Source organism: Oncorhynchus gorbuscha, linkage group LG23 (genome assembly GCF_021184085.1).
Source record: "Oncorhynchus gorbuscha isolate QuinsamMale2020 ecotype Even-year linkage group LG23, OgorEven_v1.0, whole genome shotgun sequence".
Taxonomy (NCBI): domain Eukaryota; kingdom Metazoa; phylum Chordata; class Actinopteri; order Salmoniformes; family Salmonidae; genus Oncorhynchus; species Oncorhynchus gorbuscha.
The window spans coordinates 56,964,395-56,990,832 of record NC_060195.1 but is presented as its reverse complement, the minus strand read 5'-3'; the positions used below and the strand labels follow the sequence as shown (position 1 = coordinate 56,990,832).

General features: G+C 42.9%; 2 protein-coding genes across 2 annotated transcripts in view; one reads left to right on the top strand and one right to left on the bottom strand.

Moving 5' to 3' along the window:
- Window positions 1-1,999: 1,999 nt before the first annotated feature.
- On the top strand, window positions 2,000-26,292 carry LOC124010940 (beta-galactoside alpha-2,6-sialyltransferase 2-like). The gene is made up of 6 exons (XM_046323767.1): window positions 2,000-2,226; window positions 12,201-13,044; window positions 15,545-15,642; window positions 16,023-16,124; window positions 19,646-19,820; window positions 24,261-26,292. Exons 2-6 carry the CDS (start codon window positions 12,294-12,296, stop codon window positions 24,506-24,508), a joined length of 1,374 nt encoding a protein of 457 aa, XP_046179723.1. The 5' UTR covers window positions 2,000-2,226; window positions 12,201-12,293; the 3' UTR covers window positions 24,509-26,292.
- Window positions 22,497-26,438, bottom strand: part of LOC124010941 (opsin-3-like) — a 29,730-nt gene continuing 25,788 nt past the window's right edge. The window contains exon 4 of the mRNA XM_046323768.1: window positions 22,497-23,973. Coding sequence (XP_046179724.1) covers window positions 23,620-23,973 — 354 coding nt within the window. The 3' untranslated portion in view covers window positions 22,497-23,619. The remainder of the gene's footprint in view (window positions 23,974-26,438) is intronic.

Here is a 26,438-nt window from a genome sequence, read left to right as displayed (position 1 = left end):
CTCACTATTGTTATCTTACTGCTGCTCTTTAATTACTTGATACTTTTTTTCTTATTCTTCGCTGTATTTTTTAAAACTGCATTGTTGGTTAGGGGCTCGTAAGTAAACATTTCACTCTAAGATCGTACACCTGTTGTATTTGGCGCATGTGACTAATAACGTTTGATTTGATTTGTGCTGGCGACAATAAAAAGCCACTCTAAAATGAGCAGTTTTGTAACACAACACAATGCCACACAATGCCACAGATTCATGCTCCCTCAAGTTTTGAGGGAGCATGCAATTGGCTTGCTGACTGCAGGAATGTCCATCAGAGCTGTTTCCAGAGAATTTAATATTAATTTCTCTACCATAAGCCACCTCCCAAGTCCAACTGGCGTCACAACCGTAGACCACGTGTAACCATGCCAGCCTAGGACCTCCACATATGGCTTCTTTCCCTGTGGAATCGTCTGAGGCAAGCCACCAGGACAGCTGATGAAATTGAGGTTTATTTATTTCACCCAGTCATGTGAAATCCATAGATTAGGGCTTAATTGGTTTATTTCAATTGACTCATTTCCTTATATGAACTTTAATTCAGTGAAATGATTGAAATTGTTGCGCTTATATATTTGAACATTTTGTACTTGTGATATCAATTTAGAATGTTTGAGTCTGCATTACACCATTTTAAATAAATGGGGGTACAGAAAGCTTTATGGTTTTAAAAGAAAACAATAGGAGCAAACTACTGTGTCTGCACATTTCAAATTTCATTTGGTGTTTGTAGCTAAAATGGTTTAGTGCAGTGGGAAATGCTCAAATCGACTTTATAGCCCATGGATCTTGTATGCAAATGTGATATGCTTTTAGTTCAAAAGTATAAATATGTTCAGCAATCTTTTGACAAGCAAAAGTCAGTCTGCACATTTTAACATTAGTTCCGTATTTGTAGTTTAAACAATTCAAGAGCAGTGGCGAATCCAGGAATGACCCATTGGAGTTTATGGAGCCTTAATGCACATTTTAAATGGCTACAGTTGAAAAATAATAAACCGTATCAAATCTCTATTGACAAGCAATGGACGCTGAGTCAGTCTAAGTTTTAAAGTTGGTTTGGTGTTTGTAGCTTAACAGTTGAAAGCCTGATTTTGTAAAAAAAATCATTCAAGTCTACGGTCCTTGAAATGCATTGGGATTAATGTCTATATGGTTGTAGTATGAAACGTATAACAGTATCAAAATATTTTTTCAAGCAACCTGAAGACAGTCGGCGTGCACGTTTTAAAGTCGGTAGCTTTTACGGGTTTGGCACTACAAATTCCAGCATAAGGCAATTAATAAGAAGACATTTGAGGCAGTTATGATTATGATGTTTTGTTTGTTGTAGCCTACACTTATGCACTGCAGTAATGTAGAAATCCTGGGGTGTTTCTTTTTAGTATCTCATGTCGTACATCTGCGCTACTCTGGGTTGCTTTTCCATGGAGAGCTGAGGCTGTGCAAGGCAATTGAACATGATTAGATTAGCTGACAGTTCGAGCAACAGACTCAGTATGTATGCTTTAAATGACTAGTGTCACTGTAGAGATTTTGCCTGCCAAGGGCATGGTCTCGTGACAATTATGGTGTGCAATGCATCAAGAATCGCCCCTATCCCTATACAAATCTCGATACAAATGACATTATGTTATCTGACTCAGATAGGAAATAATAGCAAATATGTTGGTCTTACTCTTCTGTGGTGGCAGGCTGTAATTGGGTAGGGCTATATTTGATGTGGAAGCTTTAGACTGGGATTCTGATCTGTCTGCAATATTAGATAAACTAGGCATGGTGTAAATACAGTCGACACAGAAGTAAAATAGCAACTTTGTTTCAATATTTTGTCTCCTTTAACTAGCAGTTCTATTCCACATCATGACAAGTAAACTGCTCGGCCCTGGCACACAGTACATTCACTTATGCCCCGCCCACCCTACTCTACTCTCTCTCTCACCGCTCCCCCCCAAAACAATTATCCAGGAAGGACGGCTATTTTATACCTCAATTGAAAGAACCACAACGCGACATTACACATCCTATAGTGTGTTGTCAAGCAGCACTGAATAGCGTTCGATTGCAACTTACCCCTTTCTTTGAAGATGGGGCGAAAGCATGCATTCCGTTTAGTCTTTGCATTCCGGATCTAAACCTGAAGAAATGTCGATGTTCGCCGGAATTAAGAGCGTTTGACTAGCTCAGGTAAGGCATTTTTTACCATCTTTGTACCAGACAGAGCAATCGACGATGCCATGGGTATTTCAAACAGAGGGTTGTGATGAGAGGGACGCTTATATAGAGATCACAATGGGTTTCAAACTGTGCCACGGAAAAGGGGGCATGCAGAATGAATGGTTAAAACATGATCATTGGCTTCTATCCGAAATATAGCGTGAATTACAAAGTTGCCTACATCCTAATAACATGTTCAAAACGTGTGCCTATTTCACCTACAACAAAAATATGGGTTCCCCATCGAACTGAACGCCAGTGATATTATATTCTTAATGCCTAATTGGAATATTTCTCAATATTTTGTAACAGTCTTCATTCCTGCAATGAACTGATCCCACAGCACACCTATTGATGTTGAGAGGATCAACACGAGCTGCCATGTGAAGGCTTTTATTTGAATCAATATTGGTTCTCAAAGTCAACTTGGCTACCTCTTACAGCACAACGAATCATACACACATTGGACTACATTGACTAATCTTTTCATAACTTTATGTTTTTTGACATTTTGGACATGATAAACTACACTATGGACTCGCACATGTTAATGAATTCAGTGTCCATATGACCACAAATGACCATTGTGGAATGATTTGGGTTTAGGATTGAGGAGTGTCGGGGTCTGGTGTGTGTGCTCAGAGAGACAGACAGGTGAGAGGCAAGGTGACCGAGTCTTGCAGCCCTGTCTGATAGCCCTTCTCAAGGCTACCTCAATACCACCAGTTCCAGGACACCTGGCCTGACACTTCTGGGTCAGTAGCCCCAGATACCAGCTGACAATAGACTACAGACTAGGCCCAGTCTGTTCAGCCACCTTTCACAGTCCTGACATCTTAATGCCTGGACACCTGTGAACAGCTGGTGTTGGGAATGGGGTATCCCTCCCGTGTGTGTGTGTGTGTGTGTGTGTGTGTGTGTGTGTGTGTGTGTGTGTGTGTGTGTGTGTGTGTGTGTGTGTGTGTGTGTGTGTGTGTGTGTGTGTGTCAATTGCAGCCCTTTGTTAAAATACCCAATCCTAAATCAACCCAAAGCCCCTACCGCCTAACCCTGGATAGGTACAGCTGTCAGTTAGGTAATAGTTCCTCTTTGCTCTCTAATAATGGTTGAAGTTGTCACCAAATTGCTTTTTATTTTCCTATTCTCTCAGATCTACACAAGTGCGTATTGCTGTAGCGGCAATTTGGGGATTTGGTGAGAAAATGACATGCAGGTAAAGAACACCTTGTCTCGCCATGTGGTGTGTTACCTAATAAGGCCAGAGGAGGTGTTGTGTATATAGCCAATGAATGCCAATATACCACGGCTAAGGGCTGTTCTTATGCAAGATGCAGCATTCAGCCAATCAGCATTCGGGGCTTGAACCATTCAATTTAGAATGTTAAGTAAACATCTTCACAGAAATGTGTTGGAAGATGAGCTTCCTGCGTTATGCTGCAAGATACAGCATGAATTAATTTCTGGGGCTTTTTGAAAGCGCCATGGTTTGTTCCAGACAGTATAGGGCACTTTCATGTAAAATGCCCCATGAGCACATCAAATTTGGTATCACATGAAACTCATAGGCCTTCATTTCTAAAAATATAGACTATCTACTTTTTTAAACAAATCTCCTTCCAAAAAATTAGGATTAAGCAAAGGCTTTGATTTCTAGCCTAACGGATGGACAAAGGGTTTTAGAAAACATCTAGTACAGTCTTTTATAAGCAATTAGAAATGCATCAAAACACAATAATGTTGAAATAAAGGCCCCTACCAACTAATATCTACATTCATAATGTAGTTTTGCAAAAATTATTAGTCTTCTGTAAGTTTAAGAAATATTGCCTAGTGTCTTGTCATTCTGTTACCAAAAAAACCACTTATCTTTAAGATATTTTATAATTTCTCTTCCTGATGAGGACAGAGGAGAATGAAAGCTCACAGAATTAACAAGTAAAGGTAGACCTATCAATTAGCTGTAGGTTTTTACGGATATCAATTTGGTTTATGATTTATTAAGTGATTCAAACACATTATTCTGTTAATAAATCAGTAAAAGACAATTACAAAACAACTCAGAATGACTGAAACTGAATTGGCTGTAATGGGAATTCATAGTAGTCACAAACCACAGTTGGGTCACCTGCTACGGTCTTCTCTTCCACTGGCATACTGTTAAGTTCAGCTCGTAACAGTTTTCTTTCTCTTTCTGTCACATAGTGGTCAAACCAAGAGTGTGAAAACAGTCTGGACAACCCCTCCCTCTTTGTCTCTCCAGTTAATGTCACCTCTCCCAGCTCTTACTGACACCTACCCATGAGCCCCCTCTCTTTCCATTTACTGTAACCAGCCCCTTCACCCACTGAACTCTGACCCACACCGGACTTCCATGGATGTTGAAGTTTGGTCAGTCCAAATCTAAACCAATCGTGGACAGTAAAGAGAAGTAGAGTGTAGGACAGTATGGTAGCCCGGGTTGGGAAGTAACTGATCACACATCACACTCCAGACTGACAATTTCCCCTGGTGGCACTGGAGCCACTAGGATTTTCTGTTGGTTGCACCAGTCCATGATTTGGACTCACCCCCAAAACAATTTCTGCGTCATAAAAAAATACATACATATATTTTTTTTCTTTTTTTTTCTTTCTATCATCTAATGTAATTCGGTGCTTTATTACAAAGTGTAAGCGAATACTGAGATGGTATTTCATATTTTAATGATGGGATTTGAGTGTGCAGGCTAATCCAGTGATTGTCGTGCATTTTGGGTTAACAGTTAGGCTATTGTTATTTTTGACTGTTAAAATAGGGCCCCAGAAATGTCTTATTTCATTTTTTTTCAATACAGATGAATTTTCCGTCATCTTTATGTGCACTAATATCATAGGCACATTTTACGTGGGGCTAATTTACCACCTGAGTAAGTGCAAATTCCCAGAACTTCAGAACGCAATAAATATAATACTCACTGCAAGTAGCCATGTATCAATCTAACAGTTGAGTCAGGTGACCATGTAGAAGGTGCGGCTCGCATCAATGCGACCAATTGAAGGTAGTGCATTGAGTTGAATGGATTGTTTAACTTGGCAATCAATGGTTCAGCATCATTCTGTTACTGTGGAATAGCCCCTATTTGATTTTGTTGCTGCTTTGAACCCCCTGGCCCCTGCTGTGAGTCACGTCTGGTGCCAGCCTGCGTAAGATGGGCCCACTACAGTAGTTTTTGTGATAGGCTAACCAACTTGCCCCCAAAAAGGTAAGAAGAAAGACCTCTTCATTCACTCCTGTATCATTTATATTACCACAGTGGATCCCGGACTTTTCATTTGAATCCGCAGGGAGACTTACGAGGTCCTCGGGATGTTTGGAAATGTAAATAAGTTGCCATTACCACCGAACACTGGAGCTGAGTCAGTCAGCCTCTCTGTCTCAGGATGAGGTGGTTTTTGCTCTGGCGGCACTGAGAGTCCTGAGACTGACATCCATTTTGGGATAAGATCGCAGGAAAACCGGGCCACAGGAGGTAGGACCTGATCACCACACATCCCCTAGGAGCCCATATATGTGTGACTCATTTTTCTTTAATCTAGAGCTCCCATCAAACAAACACGGAACTTTGCTGTCTCCTTCCTGACCACAGATGTTATCGTGTACTATTTCTATCCGTGCATTGTGTGATATCTGCACAAATCAGGAAGTGGAGAGGATTTCAATCAAATGAAAACTGCAGTGTAATATTTCTGGGTAGCATACAGTACTGTTACAGTAGCCCCCTCCCATAGTAACATGAACGTTTCTGGGTACTTTGTAACTAGGTACAATTTATTATCATGATACAGTGAAGAGCATGTGTTTGCTGTCTCGCCAGTCGTAATATTATCGAGGGAGGAACACTGACGGATAAGGGAATCGCAAGCCAACACAAAACACCACTCCATTTGCTTAAAAATAACCTCTTAACGTTTTTCTCCTGCAGCCATGTGGGCGTTGAGTGTCTATCTTCTACATGTGACGTGAGCTGAGAGGTAGTAGGGTAGATAAGCCTGGTGGTATAACGTGTACTGTAAATTCCCCACCTGCCATGGTTATTAGAGAGCCTCCCTCAATGTTGCTTTAGCCAGGAGCCAAAGCTACATTTACCTTCCTCCCACATCAAGAGCTTTTGTCATGCACCACATCAAGAGGTAGATTTAAGCAATAAGGCCCGGGGGGTGGGGTATATGGCCAATATACCACGGTAAAGGGCTGTTCTTAGGCACGACGCAACACAGAGTGCCTTGATACAGCCCTTAGCCGTGGTATATTGGCCATATATCACAAACTCCCAAGTTGCCTTATTGCTATTATAAAATGGTTACCAATGAAATTAGAGCAGTAAAAATAAATGTTTTGTCATACCTATGGTATACGGTTTGATATACCACGGCTGTCAGCCAATCACCATTCAGGGCTCGAACCAACCAGTTTATAATTATGCATATACAGTATGCATTATGTGCCATGGCAATTTAGGAGCGTTTTCTAAATGTGCCAGCAGCACATGAGAGAAGAGAATAACAGAAAAGATGGAGCTTAGCGAGGCGTGTCATTGAAGATGGAGGAAGGCATTTTGTCAGCAGAAACAGGACAGGTGGGATATCATCTCTCCACGGAGAGACCTCCTGCTGCTGGCTCTCTGGAATGACTTCTACAGGCTGTGTATGTGTGTGTTTGAGAGAGTGTGTGTCACACTGTGTGCCAGTGTGAGTTTGCGTGTGTGTGTGGGTTTGAGTGTGTGTGTGTGCGCTTGCCTGTGTGTTTGCATGACTGTGTGTGTGCGCGTGGGCACTGCTGGAGAGACCAGGGGCCATGTGCCAAACCCCGTGGCCCATTGTGAGACCAGCTGGTGTATGAAGAGGGCCAGCGGTCAGTTGCGTTCCCAGCCAGGCTGGAGCTGAAGATGTCTCTTTTCCACTTTAGAACATAATACCTGCTATGTCTATGATTGGCTATAAGGCAGGAACCAGACCCTATCTCTGTTTTTCATCTTTCTATCTCCCCCTCTGTCAGATGTGGTTTTATGAATCATCTCAGTAATCTCAGAGGCACAGAGGAAACATCCACAGCTGTTGTTTGGCTTCCCTTGTCTATCTCAGCCATGCTGTTTCTGTTTTCGCCTACACCTTGACATTACCGTCAGGATCTAGATGGATTGTTTTTATGTGAGAGGATCTGTGTGTATGTTTATCTGTGGGGAGAGGATCTTGGTGTGTTCTTATGTGTTGACTTAGCTAATGTGTATTTGATGAAGCGTTGTGTTATTGTTGTTACAGCACTGTGTTCAGGTTGTTGCTACAGCACTGCGTTCAGGCAGGCAAATGACGCTCGTGCTCGCCCAGTTCAATTTGTGAGTGTCTGGTTGGAGAGAAAGCAGAGGGCCAATTGTGTTCCTCCTGGGCCAAGATTGTCTCTATCTGATTGGAGACAGACGTGTGACCTCTGACCCCTGTGTCCTTATTAGGGGGGGGGGTGTGGGGGGTGTTAGTGGTGCAAGGATCAGTTTAGGCCAGCCAGCTTTCCACAAGGCTTTTTAGTGAGGAATATATAGTCAGTGCCTGTGGATATGTCAGTGCAGAGTTCATTCATGGTGTTTTTAGCTAAATACAAGGTTTGGGAAGCCCAATCTTTTTTTTTCTTTTCTCCCATGCCATACTAATGCCACTCAAATCCTGCTTTTGAAATGGAGGGCCTGCTTTAGTAGCCTGGTTTAAGCACAATTGAATGGAACAAAGAAGAGACTTCTCTCTTCAGAATACTGCCAGTGGCTTACCCAATGGAATTTAAATTCATCACCTTTAATTTCTCACCATTCAGTAGCGTTTCCTGATGCAGATAGAGGTTATTATTTCAGTTTAACCTTCCGTGTCATTCACGCTAGCCTCCACTGCACTGGCTCACTGGAGGAGATGGAAAGACCCTTTGAAGATGTAATTCGTGTGGGTGAAGTCCTGAGAGAGAGGCTGAGGCTTGGTGGTCCTTGCCCAGCGCAAGCTCTTGCTGTGAGGGGGAATCAGCCCTCTGACTTTTCAAACCCCGTAAACTCATAATTAAGACACTAGGTTGTGGCAACACTTAACCTAGTCTGCATTAGAGGTCGACCGATTAATCGGAATGGCCGATTTCAAGTTTTCATAACAATCGGAAATCGGTATTTTTGGATGCCAATTTTGCCGACATTTTATTTATTTGTTTTATTTTTTAATATATTTAACACCTTTATTTATTTAACTAGGCAAGTCAGTTAAGAACACATTCTTATTTTCAATGACGGCCTAGGAACGGTGGGTTAACTGCCCTGTTCATGGGCAGAACGACAGATTTTCACCTTGTCAGCTCGGGGATCCAATCTTGCAACCTTAGTTAACTAGTCCAACGCTCTAACGACCTGCCTCTCATTGCAATCCATGAGGAGCCTGCCTGTTACGCGAATGCAGTAGAAGCCAAGGTAAGTTGCTAGCTAGCATTAAACTTATCTTTATAAAAAAACAAATCACTCAATCATAATCACTAGTTATAACTACACATGGTTGATATTACTTGTTTATCTAGCGTGTCCTGCGTTGCATATAATCGATGCAACGCTGGGGGAGGATTTAACAAAAGCGTATTTGCGAAAAAAGCACAATCGCTGGACGACTGTACCTAACCATAAACACCAATGCCTTTCTTAAAATCAATACACAGAAGTATATATTTTTAAACTTGCATATTTAGCTGAAAGAAAGCAGCAGGCTCGTAATCATTCATTCAAACAGTACTTTCGTGCGTTTTTGCCAGCAGCTCTTCTCAAGCACTGTGCTGTTTGACTTCAAGCCTACCAGCCTAATGGCTGGTGTAACCGATGTGAAATGGCTAGCTAGTTAGCTGGGTGTGCGCTAATAGCGTTTCAAATGTCACTCGCTCTGAGACTTGGAGTAGTTATTCCCCTTGCTCTGCAAAGGCCGCGGCTTTTGTGGAGCGATGAGTAACGCTGCTTCGAGTGTGGCTGTTGTCGATGTGTTCCTAGTTCGAGCTCCGGTAGGGGCGAGGAGAGAGACGGAAGCTGTACTGTTACACTGGCAATACTATAGTGCCTATAAGAACATCCAATAGTCAAAGGTATATGAAATTCAAATGGTATAGAGAGAAATAGTCCTATAAATACTATATTAACTACAACCTAAATCCTCTTACCTTGGAATATTGAAGTCTCATGTTAAAAGGAACCACCAATTTTCATATATTCTCATGTTCTGAGCAAGGAACTTAAATGTTAGCTTTTTTTACATGGCGTATATTGTACTTTTACTTCTCCAACACTTTGTTTTTGCATTATTTAAACCAAATTGAACAGGTTTCATTATTTATTTGAGGCTAAATAGATTTTTATTTATGTATTATATTAAGTTAAAATAAGTGTTCATTCAGTATTGTTGTAGTTGTCATTTTGGTCCTCCAATAATCGGTATCGGCGTTATCCTATCTATCCATCTATCCTACCTATCTCTATCGCTCGCTCTCTCAAGAATCAAAATTGTCAACGGGACGACAATTGAACAATAAGCATACAGTAGAGGACATGTGCAGGTTGATTGGTTTGTCAGACACTGTCCCTCATCTTATGGCAGGCAGCAATTTCTCTGCATCTTCCCCCAACAGGACGGGTAGCCTACTCTCACCAGAGAGGTCTTTGAAATTTTGGGTTTCAAATTTTGGGAAATGACACTCTAATTGTTTTATATTTTTGACATTTTGTCAGGAAATGCATCTCTGTCTCAGATTGTGCAATGGTTGCACAGCCTTTCCTCTACAGGGAGCCAGGTTTTCCTGTGTCTACCCTTGTCAATGGCAAGGCTGTGCTCACTGAGTCTGTACTTTGTCAAGGTTTTGATCAGTAACCATGGTCAAATAGTTAGCCACGGTGTCCGGTCGATTTAGGGCCTGCTAGCACTGCATTTTGCTTTGTGCTTCTGCTTGTGTTTCTTAATAATAAATGTAGTTTTGTTTTGACTGTGTTGTAATTTGGTTTATTCTGATTGATTGGATGTTCTGGTCTTGAGGCTTCAGTGTGTTAGTAGAACAGGTTTGTCAACCCAGGACCAGCTGGATGAGGGGACTCTTTTCTTTGCTCAGCTCTTGGCATTGCAGGGCTTGGTAATGATATGAGAGGGAGTCACTGTATTTTAGATGTTTCTAAAACTTAATTGCTCTTTGAGTTTTTATAATTAGTGGATATTGGCCTAATTCTGCCCTGCATGCATTGTTTGTAGTTTTCCTCTGGACATGTAGGAGAATCTTACAGAATTCTGCATGCAGGGTTTCAATGGGGTGTTTGTCCCATTTGATGAAATCTTGTTTTGCAAGTCGACCCCACACCTCACTGCCATAAAGTGCAATTGGTGCAATGACACATTCAATTAGTTTTAATATATATTTCAATTTGAATTTGTTTTTTTTAATGGCATAGGCCATGCGTGCTTTTTCTCTGTTCATTCACTGCCTCATTAAGGTATCCAGTTGAGCTTATTTTTAAACCTAAGTAATTCTTAGCTTAATACTCAGCTGTGATGGCTCCGTCTCTACCACTGCTGTTTGAAAACATCAAGGCTCTCCATTTAGTCTAAAGAAGACTCCAGGGGACAATTCCACTACAAATTGGAGGAACGTCATTAATTAGCGAGTGCTGTTGTGAGAACAACACTGCGTGCCACAGCCTTTGATTACATTTACCTGCTATTATAATGACTGCTACTATTCTTGTTCATTTGGTCATCCAATATGTCTTCCCCTCCCCACCCCATTGGGCTAACTAATGGACAGGTTGGTAAGAATTGGCTGCACCTGCAAAAGAACGTGGCACAGTGGTGAACGGAGAAGGACACATTCCAATATTTTCTCTGGACAACACGTTTTCCCTGAGTGAGCACACCAATTTACGTTTTGCTCAGAAATATCCTGAAACGATGCACATCACGTTAACTCAGGTTTCACTTCACAAACCGGTCCCACTGTGGATGATTAAGCTTTTTCTACGGTGTGGAAAAACATGGTCTGTCTGCTCTGTTTTCACTGTGGTACGTGGGAGAGGTACAGCACAGCTCCCCAACCCCTCCTCTGCCCCTGCCCATAGATAATGTAAACAGACATGACCTAACCAACTCAGGGCCACAATGCTGTCAAAACTACAGTCAACCTCAACAGGATCAAAGAGTGAATTCGAGGATAGATGGAAGGAAGGATTTGATTATTATTCTACATTTCCCCATTGCTTGGTAAACTAGGAATCAGCACCTTCTATTTTAAGTAGAAAGTTCTGACACGGGCAGGATACGTCCGAGAGAGAGGAAGGCTTTCATGTCTCAAAAGTAAAAGACAGTCCAGTTCTGTTACAACTTCAAAGAGGAGAAAGCAAGGCAGGGAGGAAGCATTTTCAACAAGGGAGATGTGTCCATCCTGGTCTTTGTAGTGTTTCTTATGTCTCTCTGTCCACGACCCTGCGGAAAATCTAATTACCATAATACAAAAATCCCTATCAAAATTTCTGTTTAAGCTAGAGATATCGTTTTTTTATGTGTGTGTGTGTGTGTGTATGTATGTATGTATGTATGTATGTATGTATGTATATATATATGTATATATATATATATATATATATATATATATATATATATATATATATATATATATATATATATATATATATGGGCTACTTACAGGGATTCTAAATCAGCTAGCTCAATGTTTCTTAGTATTGCCTTCTTAAAACAATTCCATATGTTAGCTTAGTAGAAACCCAGCCGCGGGCCCTTAGACCTTAAGCTATTATACAGATGCGTTGTGTTGTATGACATGGGCCTGTACTACTGAAGTTGCTCATCCACTTTATTGTATGAAAATGTGCTATACTAATAAAGTTAATAAATGAATAAATCTCTTTTTAGGCCTCATTCTGAGCACTTCCAGGTCGGCCTCTAGGGGTCACTGACGGGACAGGACCCCAGCTGCACCCCACCCTGTCTCCCAGGTCCTCCACCATGACCCCAACCATGAAGCAGTGGAGGCAGCTGGTTCTGGTGGCGATGCTGGCCTGGCTCCTCATCTTCCTGGCCCTGCTCTCCCACTTCCTGGACCCCCGGGACGTGGAGCTCCGCTTGCCCTCCTCGCTCACCCACACCGAGACCCGCCGTCTGGCCTCCATCCAGGGCAGTCCATCGGGCATCAGGGCTTCTCCTCTCGAGGTGTCGTCCTCCTCTTCCCCCGCCAACCAGGGCCACAGCCGACAGGGAAAACAGGAGGCCCTGGAGCTGAACCAGAATGGTGAGGTGGTCTGGAATGAGGTGGGAGATCAGGAAAGGGAAGAGAAGATTAGGAGGGAGAGCCGGAGGAGGAGGAGGAAGAAGAGAGGGGGCAGAGACGAATACTACTTATCCCAGTCCAAGGCAGTGGTCCAGTGGCTGCGGAGGGGCATTGCCTCAGCGGGGATGCTTGCTCCACACCTGCAGAAGTCCATGAGGGACTACCTGCATCTCAACAGGCACCATGTGGCCTACAGGGGGCTGCGCAGGGGTAGGCAGAGCAAGAGGGATGTACTCTGTGAACTGAAGGAGCAGGCCAGGTTGAGGACACTGGATGGGACAGAGCAACCCTTCTCTGGCCTGGGCTGGGACAGGCTAGTGCCCCCACGACCTCTGGAGCAGCTTTGGGGCCAGGGGTCAAGGTTCAAGTCGTGTGCGGTGGTCACCTCGGCCGGGGCTATCCTCAACTCTTCTTTAGGGAGAGAAATTGGTGAGTGCTGTGGGACAGGTGATACACTTTTTTTCCGAAAATCGGCAGGATTTATAACGTAACTGTTAGCTCCAATGTAAATGAAGACACAGCTGCCAAGTTCTTGTATAAATCTAGATGGAAGTAAAGCTCAAACTAGATTTATTACACCCAGCAGAATGTTGCAGCTGCATAACACAACGTACAAGTCACATAATCACAAATGTATACCTTCTAACTGGGCAGAGTCACCTCCTTGTATGTCTAAGATAAACAGTTTCTCTGTTGCTGGGCAGGAATTAAGTCTGTTCTTGGTAGTGTCTTGGCCCGGCCTGAACCCAGAACTTTCGTAGGCGGGGAGGTGTGTGTGTGGATGAAGGCTTCAGTTGGAGTGTTATTGGGTTCGTCCCAGTGGTCTCTTCAACTGTTGTCCTCACCTCCACCTCTGTTGACGACCACATTTCTCCTGACCCTAGTTCCACAGAGACTAGGCTAGCTTATCAGGAACTGAGGCTCGACTGTTGACCTTTATTCACATGAAATGCAAAGCATGTCTGGAACGACAGACAATGCAATATCACACTCAAGCTCCAACATCCTAACTAATAACAAGTTAGTAATACTAATCAGACTGTACAAGTTATTACAGCTGATTGTCAGACTCGTCTTCATCACTGCATAAGTGTATTGCTTTGGTAGGTTTGATTCACCCTTGGAATTGAACTGGCCTCTACCCTTACAGTGCGTAAGAGCTCTGAAGCTGGGAAGTTCCTCACGCCTATAGAAATCGCTCCGCGTTCAGTGCGTGTGACTGGGAGCCCTGGCTTACTCTACGGGGATCTTTAGACCACTCTGCTTTGTTTTCATTCAGTAGCCTTTCGTGTTGATCGCATCAGACTGGCTTGTCACTCCTCTTGCATCTGTTCAGTTGATGTGATGACTAGCCCGCGTGTCCTTGAAATGAGGAGGAAGAGCCGTGACAGTAATGCAGGCAGCTTTTTACAAGTGACACCTCAGTCCGTAAGATCAGACCTCCAAGGGAAAGGGTTTGCCGCTCTCTAGTGTTGGAGTTTGGTTAGTGACTCATAAGCGTCATGATGAGCATAATATTGTAGTTTACCAGAGCCTAGACTACATGTACACATATTTTTTTATTTTTTTATTTTTAAAAACGCTACATGCAACAATTTCAAAGATTTGACTTGGTTACAGTTCACGTAAGGAAATCGGTCAATTGAAATAAATTCATTAGGCCCTACTCTATGGATTTCACATGACTGGGCGTACAGATATGCATCTGTTGGTCGCAGATGCCTTAAAAAAAAAAAAGTAGGGGCGTGGAACAGAACCAGTTCGTATCTGGTGTGACCACCATGTGCCTCTGGGATGTTTTCAGCTTCCAGGAATTGTGTACAGATTCTTGCAACATGGGACCATGCATTATCATGCTGAAACATGAGGGTGATGGCGGCGGATAAATGGCACAACAATTTCTATGCATTTAAATTGCCATGGATAAAATGCAATTGTGTTCTTTGTCCAGACCATATCCCCACCTCCACCATGGGGCACTCTCTGTTCACAACGTTGACATCAGCAAACACCATACCATATCCCCACCTCCACCATGGGGCACTCTCTGTTCACAACGTTGACATCAGCAAACACCATACCATATCCCCACCTCCACCATGGGGCCCTCTGTTCACAACGTTGACATCAGCAAACACCATACCATAACCCCACCTCCACCATGGGGCTCTCTGTTCACAACGTTGACATCAGCAAACACCATACCATATCCCCACCTCCACCATGGGGCCCTCTCTGTTCACAACGTTTACATCAGCAAACACCATACCATATCCCCACCTCCACCATGGGGCCCCCTCTGTTCACAACGTTTACATCAGCAAACACCATACCATAACCCCACCTCCACCATGGGGCTCTCTGTTCACAACGTTTACATCAGCAAACTGCTCGCCCACACGACGCCAAACACGCTGTCTGCCGGTACAGTTGGCAAGAGTGCATAGCTGTCATCAAGGCAAAGGGTGGCAGTTTTTGATTTGTTTAACACTATTTTGGTTACTACATGATTCCATATGTTATTTCATAGTTTTTATGTCTCGACTATTATTATACAATGTAGAAAATAGTTCAAAATAAAAAAACTTGAACAAGTAGGTGTCCAAACTTTTGACTGGTACTGTTTATATATAATTTATAAATCGTCTCAGACTATTGAATGAGACGATATACAAATGTTTTTGAGAAGATAATTATAAAAATACAGTTATTTCTTTTCATTTTGTTAAGCCGTGAAAATGCAATGAAATTTAAGGTTATTTGTTTATGTAAGGGAAAAAAATGGTGTTATTAAATTGGGTTGTGATATTCTGTCTGAAGAAATGTTGGCCCACATTCACCAACCACATTACTTATGTAGATAAACCATGCCATATTAATGGTACTGTTGGGTTGATGCATGCAGCTAATGTCCATACCCTGTACTCAGATTCCCATGAGGCTGTGCTTCGCTTCAACGCTGCTCCTACAGAGGGCTATGAGAATGACGTGGGCAACAAGACCACCATCCGCATCATTAACTCTCAGGTGGGTCGCCCACTTCTCCTCCTGTGACCTTCTTTGGTACTCAGGACCCCCTATTGATTGACAGTGGAATCACTGACACTCTGCCTTTTTTTGAATATGATTTGAGTTGATCTAGAGCTGAGTGAAACCGCTAGTCTGATCACTAAGACAGTCTATCCCAGCACTACCACACTTATCTAGTCAGTCATTCATGATACACCTATCACTGGGAGAGGACAAGTTGGCGTATGGGATCTGTACATGTGGACTGTAGGTGAGATGTACTCTTATTGCTTGCCTCATATTTGTGTGTCCAATACCCCAGTTCCAGCTAAGATTACATTTAGCCTGGGGGGCTGGAGAGCTGTCAGTACAGCGATCAGTAATTTGTCTCCCTGCAGATCCTGGCCCGGCCCAGACATCGCTTCAACACCAGCTCTTTGTATAAGGATATGACACTGGTGGCCTGGGATCCTGCACCGTACTCTGTGGACCTGCTCAGGGTAGGTCTCTCTGCTCTCTCACTCACTCACTCACTCACTCACTCACTCACTCACTCACTCACTCACTCACTCACTCACTCACTCACTCACTCACACTGTCAGTCACATGCTGTAGTGTATGTGTCATTAATGACTTCCTAATCATCTTCTGGTTCATCTTAGGGAAAGTCTGGTGTAGAGTGAGCTAGCACGCATCGCCGTTGTGGCCTTAAGCAAAGCACTTAAAGCCCTACAATTGCTCCAGGAGCGCTGCTTCCAGCAATGGTGTGTCTTGTGAGAGAGCGTAAACACTTAATTTCCATTCTAAATAGACAATAAAGTGCCTCATATTTTATACAAAACCATCTTAGGGTTTCCACTGAATAATTCAGAAAGTGTCCGTGTGTTTAGATTCAGGTATCTGGTGTGTGGCTTACACAGGCCCCTTCCTGAGATCTTGTTAGCGGTAGCGGTCATGCTGACATTCTAGCAGAGGCTTTTCTCCAGTGCAACTAACAGTCAGTTAACCAACTGTGTGAACACGCTCAATGGTGACAGTGCTGTCTTCAGCCTTTTGATTTAATGTGGTTAAAGTGTGACTCCAGATGCCAGGAAACATGATGACCAACTGGGTGGTAATGAGGAAAAGCTGAACGATACGGACTTAGACTTAACCATTTCCCCACCTCACCAGGACTGAGTGTCTCGTTAATTAGTGTTCATCAACAGGCTATAACCTCTGGAGATGCTCTGTTTTGTTTTAAAGTAGTTTGACAAATTGCTGTTACATTTTCAACAATGTAAGTGTGAAAGGGAATTCTTCTGTGTTCTTTGTTGAGACACTGGTAGGGTTCCAATCTTCCATTCTCAGAGTATGCGAGATGTGATTTTTTTTTCTTGTCAATTGAAAGAGATGGTAACTAGCCTAATGGTCCTAAAATCAATCACATTAAAACAAACACTAATTAAATGTTTCTTATGAAAACACAAATTTAGGCCTTGTCAGTTTGTTAGAATTTCCTCCTCTGTCACACAGTTCAGTTGGCAAACTTTGTTGAACGTTGCAAGTAGAGCAGACGCAATTCCTTATTTTACATGTCAGAGAGGCATGTTTGTTCCACATAGAAATATTTATATCTGAATGTTCCATTGCTGAACGTACCCTTGTATTCAGACCCCTTGACTTTTTCCACATTTTGTAACATTACAGCCTTATTCTAAAATTGATTAAATATTTTTTTCCCCCATCAATCTGCACACAATACCCCATCATGAAAAAGCAAAAAGAGGTTTTTTAGACATTTTTGGAAATGTATTACTAATAAAAAACATATCACAGTTACATAAGTATTCAGACCCTTTACTCTGTACTTTGCTGAAGATCATTTGGCAGCAATTACAGCATTGAGTCTTCTTGGGTATGACGCTACAAGCTTGGCACACCTGTATTTGGGGAGTTTCTCATTCTTCTCTGCAGATCCTCTCAAGCTCTGTCAGGTTGGATGGGGAGCATTGCTGCACAGCTATTTTCAGGTCTCTTCAGAGATAATCGATCTGGTTCAAGTCCGGGCTCTGGCTGGGCCACTCAAGGACATTGAGACCTGTCCCAAAGCCACTCCTGTGTTGTCTTGGCAGTGTGCTTAGGGCCATTGTCCTGTTGGAAGGTGAATCATTGTCCCAGTTTGAGGTCCTGAGCACTCTGGAGCAGGTTTTCATTAAGGATCTCTCTCTGTACTTTGCTCTGTTCATCTTTCCCTCGATCCTGACTTGTCTCCTAGTCCCTAACCCTGAAAAACATCTCCACAGCATGATGCTGCCATCACCATGCTTCACTGTAGTGATGGTGCCAGGTTTTCTCCAGACATGAGGCTTGGCATTCAGGCCAAAGAGTTCAACCTTGGTTTCATCAGACCAGACAAACTTGTTTCTCATGGTCTGAGAGTCTGTAGAGACCTTTTGGCCAGCTCTAGGAAGCTTTGGTGGTTCCAAACTTCTTCCATTTAAGAGTGATAGAGGACACTGTGTTCTTGGGGACCTTCAATGCTGCAGAAATGTTTTGGTACCCTTCCCCAGATCTGTGTCTCGACACAATCCTGTCTTGGTGCTCTAAGGACAATTACTTCAACCTCATGGCTTGGTTTTTGCTCTGATATGCACTGTACACACACACACACACACACACACACACACACACACACACACACACACACACACACACACACACACACACACACACACACATTTTAAGCTTTTATTTCTTTTAAGCTTTAATACATTTTCTAAAATAAATGAAGTGTTCACCTTGTCATTATGTGGTATTGTGTGTAGATTTCTGAGGAAAATGTTTTATTTCATACATTACAGCCTTATTGTAAAATGTAACAAAATGTGGAAAAAGCCTAGGTCTTTCCGAAGCCACTGTATATGGAGAACAATGTAATAGTGTTTTATATTACCTCTGCTGTCTGCCACACACAATTTTATGGCATTAGTTAGAATACATATAGGACACACACGCATAAGGCCAATGATCAAGGACTGCTATTCTAATGGCCTCCACTTTGAAAGTGAAAGCCATTGTTTGTGTGTGTGTGTGTGTGTGCACGCGCGTGTGTTTGTATCGCCTACTGTTCTACATGCACCCAATTTGTATGGATGGTTGAACACGTTCATTGAGACTTTACCAAGAAATTTGCTCCAGACCCAGAATCCAATTTAAAACGAATCACTGTTCTGTATCTAATGCTTAAAAGGCATCATTTACTCAATTTTGCCCCATGTTATCCTGACCGTTTGAAAGAACCAAAGAGTTACCAACACTGTATCTGTCACCTAACAGCTTAACGTCACTGGGTGTCAGATCAAAGGCTGATTTTATGTTCACTCTGCGGTCAAAGCAGTGCCCTTGTACTGTAGGGATTAGGGTGCCATGTGGGATACAAAATAAGATTAACTTCCAGAATAGAGAGCTAATTAAAGCACATCTGCTGTAGTCATTCATCAATACCTGCTATGGGTATTGGTGTAACAAACCTTGACTTTAAAATGTTGCGCTGTGGACGGTCTCTTGTCATCAATTTCAAGGGGATATTCATGCCTGACTTTGTTCACTGAATCATGGATTTAGTGGACTCTTGTGTAAGCCGTGGTGTATGAAAGGAACGTGGATTTATACAACATTTTAGTTTGGGGCGTAGGGATTCCTGTGGTGGTGTTGTGAGTCAGTCAGTATGGTGGTGATGGATTCAAGAAAATCTGCATCGCAATATCTGTAACATTTTAACATACGTTCTTTCCCGTAGTCAAATAAAGTACTAATACTAATTTTAGGTACTCTAGAAATACAGTAGTAGGCTGACCCTGCTGAGCTTCAGGAGTTGTTTAATTTAACAAAGGCACTGTGTCAACACTGCAGTGTTAGCAGTGAGTCTGACCCTCGGGAGATGCTGTCATAATTGTGCTGACCCGGAGTAGCAGCGTTCTATTTCAGATAGCGTAAAGAGAGATGCTTGGTGCTGACTGCAGTCTCCTCTCCTCTTCAGTGGTACGGGAACCCAGACTATGACCTGTTCACCCCGTACGAGGAACGCCGGCGGCTCCACCCCACACAACCGTTCTACGTCCTCCACCCTAAGTTCATCTGGCAGCTGTGGGACGTGATCCAGGGGAACACCCAGGAGAACATCCAGCCTAACCCCCCATCCTCTGGGTTCATAGGTGGGCATGCGCCTCTGATCATACACCCGGGCAACCCACCCACCCATCAATGTATTTGTTTGACCGCTGTGTTTGAAATGGTACCCTGTTCCCTATGACGGGAACACTCTCTTCAGCCAACGTGCATCGAATTCACACAACTTTATTAACCGTTGAGATGCAGCACATACTGCAGGCCTAGTTCAGAACACATGGTGGTATCCTTGGTTCAAGGAGACAAGCAGGCTTTAAGGAAATGGCAACCAGAAGGATGTTTTTTTTTCTTTTTTTTTCTTCTTCTTTAGTGAGTGAGATCTGCGATTGCTCAAAGGTAAAAATACAGAGCTTAATTGTTATTCCCTGTGTGCTCAACATCTATTTACAAGGTTACACAGTCAAGAGGGCACAGGTGCTCATTAAACGATTGGCGTTCCATCAAGTTGATTTTCGATTTTTCTAACGTCATTAAGCAAATACTCATTTTCAAGTTAGCCCGGTGGGTAGGAGCGTTGGGCCATTTAACCGAAAGGTTGCTGGATCAAATTCCTGAGCGGACAAGGTAAGAATCTGTCATTCTGCCCCTGAGCAAGGCCGTTACCCCACTGTTCTCCGGGGCTCCGACGACCTGGATGCCGATTTTATTTTTTTAATATATATTTTTTCTAAGGCAGCCTCCCTCCCGCACCTCTCTGATTCAGAGGTTGGGTTACGTGCGGAAGACACGTTTCAGTTGAATGCATTCAGTTGTACAACTGACTAGGTGTCCCACTTTCCCATATTGTGTCCTGTGTTGCTGTTTTGGGACTCTGGGAAGAGCAGGGTGGTGAGACATGAGAAATGATGTGAATATTAGGGGTAAGATTATGGCAGGGCAAAAACATGGGCTGTTATCAAAGCGAAGCAACCTGTTTCACTTTGAATCGTTTTCTCAAAGCGATTTCAATTACATCATATGTTTCTACTTGGGTATCTATATCATTCGAAACCGGCACCAAATATTTCCACCCGGACCGAAAGTACAGAGGAGAGTCCAGAAAGAACAGCAGAATGGTGATTCATTCCTGTGTTGTTTTTTTCCCTCTTGTTTTGTTCTCAATTTACATGAGGATGGGGATGGGGGGGGTTACAACATAGACCCCCATTGCAATTCCTGGAATCCCAGCAGGAAGGCTTGAGGAGGTTGTCGCCCCGAGCAAGTTACTGTGCTACCGCCACACACACACAGAGAGAGAAAGAGAACACACACTCACTGCCAGCAACAGTGCTCAGTGAGGCAGACCATAACTCACAGAGTGAAGATTGCAGTCCATTTATTTAACTGTTTTGGGGTTACAGCTTATTAGGCAGTGAGAGGCGGTGCTGTTCAGTTTGTCATGTGGATAAAGACAAGCAAGTGCCGTATGATGGCTACAGCCAGCCACTATGTGGCGGCCCAGTGGGGTGCAAGGCTGTTGACTGCCTGCTGGGATCTGGTAGGTACCTATGTACATCATTTAGACTTGTAGACTGAGGCACATGTCAACATGCAAAGTCAGATACTGCATAACACTACAGGCACAGAAAGATGGTAACTTTAACAGGTTGTGGCTTTCATACAACGCCTGGCTGTCATCATGACATGCAAATATTGGTTGGGTCAGCAAGGGTTTCCACATTGTCATAATTGTAAACAACATTTCAAACTGACAATTGAACATTGATGTGATGTCTTTTGCCCAATGGGATGATAGCTTCGAGTGTTGCAAACATGCACACTTTCTGTTACACTTCTCCAACTGTTTCTGGTTTATTACCCTACCCACCCTGCAGTGAAATGGAAAATCCCTTCACATTGCCAAAAATGTCATTCCGGTTTAGAGTGCAATACTAGCCAGTTTTACACAGTTCACCCAGATGCAACATCTATAAAATGTTCTTGCGCACAGATATGATCTTAAATAGTTAATCCACAGCTATATAGTGATTTAATAACCACAAAGTAGGCGTGAACATTTTGATTTAGCAACTTAGTGCGATCGAGAAATGAACATGGTTATGTGTGATTTACACCCTTAGTTATCTGTATAAACATTGTGATTATCCTTCATATTATTTCAAGAACTGATATGAAGTGTAATATAAAAACTGAGCAAATAAAGAGGCCCAATTTGATCTCACATATGCGGTACAAAGCATTCAGCTTCACCAACATCATTCACATAGGCTTCATAGAAGCTTTAGAACCAATTAAGATGAACTGTCTATTTCACTTAATTTGAAATGGACACAGTTATGACCGTATACTGTAACATGCTGACCAGACCGGACACGTCGCGTGCGCCGCAAAATAAATGTAGAAATCCATGTTATTCAATTATTGCGCACGCCAACGAGCGTCTGCGACGCCAAGGGCTAAAATAGAACTCATTCCTATTTCTGACGCAGGTCGCACTGCAAGTCCGGCCTCTCCCATCTCCTCATTGGTTATACCCACGTGGGTGACTGAAAGACTGACTGTTTTGCGGGTAGCTGTGGTAAAACAATGAACAAAGATGCGATCACCATTTAATTTAAAAGATGAAAAAGCCTGGAAGGAGGATGCATTACTAGAAACGATTCGGTTGACCGTTTTATGTATGGATTAATTGTCGGAGTAGAGGTCCTTGTGCATTTCAGGTAAAATAACAAAAATGTTTATGTCCCAGGACAAATTAACTAGCAACAGCAAGCTAGCTAAATCGGACAAATTAACGTTAGCTAGCAGGTGCAAGCTAACTAACTAAATTGCCATACATGTTTCATGATTTTTTTTTTTTACCTGTCCCCAAATTAATGTCAGTTATTCAGAGTTTGTTTGGATATTTTAACCTGCGTGTCGTGATCGCATTTGGTGTGGGGGGCAAAATACATAGCGCACGATGGCGCACGCGGGTTGGGTTCCGTGTATAACAGTTATGACAAAAGCCTTTTAGGTACTGTAACAGTAATGACAACACTAAAGCCGCTGCAGTCTTAATACAACTCTGGGGTCTATCGACGTAACAATATGAAAACAGAAGTTGAGGAAAAATACAAGTTTTTATGTTTAAGTAAACACCACCACACGGTTGCGTTCTCGTGGCAAGACTTGACAGGAAGATATCTACCTACACCTTTTACTGAGTGACAAAGTAACAGTTGACCATCTAACTGGGTTGGGGCGGTTGACACACCTTCGATAACATGGATCATCAACTAGATTCAGGCGCGGGCAGACGTATTTTTTTTCTTGAGCGGATGGGCGGGGGGGACAGAACAATTGCTGTAGATGTCAAAACGGATAACATTTACTAAAGCATAATCATTTCAAAACTTAAAATCAATTGGAGCTGCTTTCATGGTGTTTTTAGTCTTGCGTAAATTCCAATATATATTATGTATTTTGCTATGAACTTGCAGGGCCAAATAAATCCACCTGCAGGCTTGCCAGTTGGGATACCCTGTTTTTATAAGATAATAGATCACAGGTTAGTTTCTGGGGTGATGACTTGGAATAGATCACTTTGTTAGTAGAAGATATTGATAGTTCTGTCTGGGTAACGTTGTGGATTAGGTCACTGACTGTATAGAAGAGTTCTCTGGTGACCCAATGACTCATGATGGCTCATTTTATGGGTAGTCTGGGGCGTTCTCATGATGACAAATCACTATGGAGAGTTGTTGGGTGACGCCACATGAGAGATCACTGTGTAGACAGTTTTTTTTTTTTTTTGGGGGGGGGACGCCATATGACAAATGCCAGGGATAACACCATATCCTCTGTAGAGTTCTCGGTGGTGACTCTATCATATAACACAGTGGATCACTGGATAGCGTTTGTCACGTGGTGGAAAGGGGGGGTGGATTGAGAGGGGCTTCGGGGGGTAGTGAGGGGGGTCGGCGGCTGTCCACAGGAGGTGATCTCTTGGTTGGGGTCTGGGCTGGTCTGTTCGGAGACTGGGGTGGTGACTTCACGGTTGTTAGTGCTGCACTCCACTGTGTGGGGATGGTGGTTATGGTGGTTGGTGCCGGTGGTGAGCTGGGGCGTGACTGCTACGTTGTTACTGTGACCCCGGCGGTTGAGCTGGATGACGGTGGTCTTGGAAGGCATGGAGGAGACGCCGTTCTCAGAACTGGGCCGTTTGCAGTGGAACAGGATCAGGAAACACCTGTAGAACTGCAAGAGGGGGACAAAGAGAGCGTATGTGAGGAGTGTTTGTGAAAGGGGATAAGTGTACGTGAGAAGGTGTGTTAGACACAGCGAGTCACTCCCTGTTTGTCAACACAGTGTAAACTCATTTCTTCACATTAAAAAAAAAAGATGCAAACTAAAGGTCGAATTCCAGAGAATTTCCGTGGTAAATTATTTTGAGTCTGTCTGGGAAACTGTCCCTAAAATAATTTGACCCGTAGATTGCAGTATAAGCTGTAATGAATTAATATTTGCCCTCTTTTTAATTCCAGGCATCGTCCTGATGATGTCTCTGTGCGAGGAGGTCCATGTCTATGAGTACATCCCCTCTCTGCGTCAGACAGACCTGTGCCACTACCACGAGCACCACTACGACGCCGCCTGCACCCTTGGGGCGTACCATCCCCTGCTCTTTGAGAAGCTACTGGTCCAGAGGATGAACAGCGCCTCGCAACACGACCTCAAAACCAAGGGCAAGGTCACGCTCTCTGGGTTCAACGCGGTCAACTGTGGGCCCTGACGTTTGACCTCCTATGGCCATCAAGAGACGGCGCGTGCCAATACTAATCAAGCGACTGAAGAGACTAAGTTGAGTCACCACTGTCGTCTGTGGGCCATGCTCTGGCGTTTGACCTTTGACCTGGACGAAAGTGAAGAGGAGTAGAGTGGTGCCAATACTAATCAATCTTTATGCTGTAGAGGTTAAGCTATAGCGTGCTCCAGAACTGCTTTTGCAGCAATGGATAGTGTCCAGAGACTGTCAGGGTGTTGAAATGATAAGTTGTTTCACAAGCCGTTTAAACATTAAAAGAAGTGAAAAAGTTTAAAGGCCGAACTCTGAAGTGACGCCTGCAGAGGAACTTCTTCGTTTTCGCTGAGCCTGGAAAAAGACAAAAACAGCCTGTTGCTGCTGGTTAGGATAGCAATAGTCATCAATGTTGTAAGGAGGGGGGTTTAGGGCATGTGGATGTCATGTCGTATTGTGTAATGAAGTAGTCCTTCAGGAATGTATTCCTACTGGAGAGATGGGTCATCTTTTTAAGGTATTGTTCTTGTGACACAATGTTGTACATGGGTGAGGTCTGAGTATGAACGTGGAAAAGTGATCTATAGATTAAAATATTGAACATCGGTCAAAGGGCATTTATTGCCGATTCAACTAATGAGGTGCATTTCCATGTACAGGTCATGTTTAGAGCATGGAAATAGAGAATTGAAAACATGCAGTGTAAAGGGTTTACTTGAGAGGGTAGGTTTGAATTTAAGCAGTTCAAAAGGCATGTTGTGTTCCTTTTTGGTTTAAAAATATTGCAGACCTTATTTGAGAAATTCAGGGATAGTAGTGTGTGTAGGTCTATGAGGAAAAACAACCACTTTTTTCTTTTCACTTTTTTTGTGTATGGACCATTCTTAACCTAACCACTGATCTGTGTGTGTGTGTGTGTGTGTGTGTGTAAGGAACTCAAACTTTATCAGTGTCCTCGATGTACGTACGCTATTTAAAGTTACTGTACCACAAGACCAGATGGTAACTGACAGCAGTTACTTTTCCTGGCCTTGACATGATTCTACAGCCACACTGTGTAAATAGAATATAAATGTGGTTTGTTTGCCTATTGAAGTCTGGTCAAGTGTAATGCAATGAATGCACCTATGAATAGTTAGAGGCACATTTATAAAAAAAATAATAAGTTTAACCTTTAACTAGGCAGGTCGATTAAGAACACATTCTTATTTACAATGACTGCCTACCCCGGCCAAACCTGGTGTGTGCCGCCCTATGGAACTCTCAATCACAGCCGGATGTGATACAGCCTGGATTTGAGCCGGGGACTGTAGCCTCTTGCACTGAGATGCAGGGCCTTAGACCAGGAGCACAGTGGTCTAAGGCTTTTGGTAACGGTGATAGACTTGATACTGTGCCAAATGTTCCATGTGAAGTTAACTGTTAACAACTACGTCTTCTAGGAGTTAACCACTACAAAAGCAAAGCAGAGGCCTCAGCTTAGAAATATATAAATGGACAAAATGTCCTTACGATGATTCACTTGTTTGTGTACATTGTGAATGGAATGCACAAAAACACAACAATAGAAATGTCAAGTGTTGGCTGAACTACTGTTGAGGGTAAACACTAATATTGACACCTTTTGGGATCTTTAAACAAAAATCTTGTTTTTGTTTTTACATAATTTTCTATAGCCAGAATCAGTTTGTACTGAACATAATTTGTTAGTCTAAAATTTGTATTTCTTTTCCATTCTTTTATACTTAAACTGTTGTGAATAAAGATATCTTACTTGCCTTGTGAGTTGACCATTGTTTAACTAGCTGTTTAACTACATATCCCACAATTCAAGAGGAAAGCTCATCTCCTCCCTTTGATTGAAACATACTTGACCAGTGGAAGAAATAATGGTGGAAGCTCCTCATTGGAATGGCTTTCATCT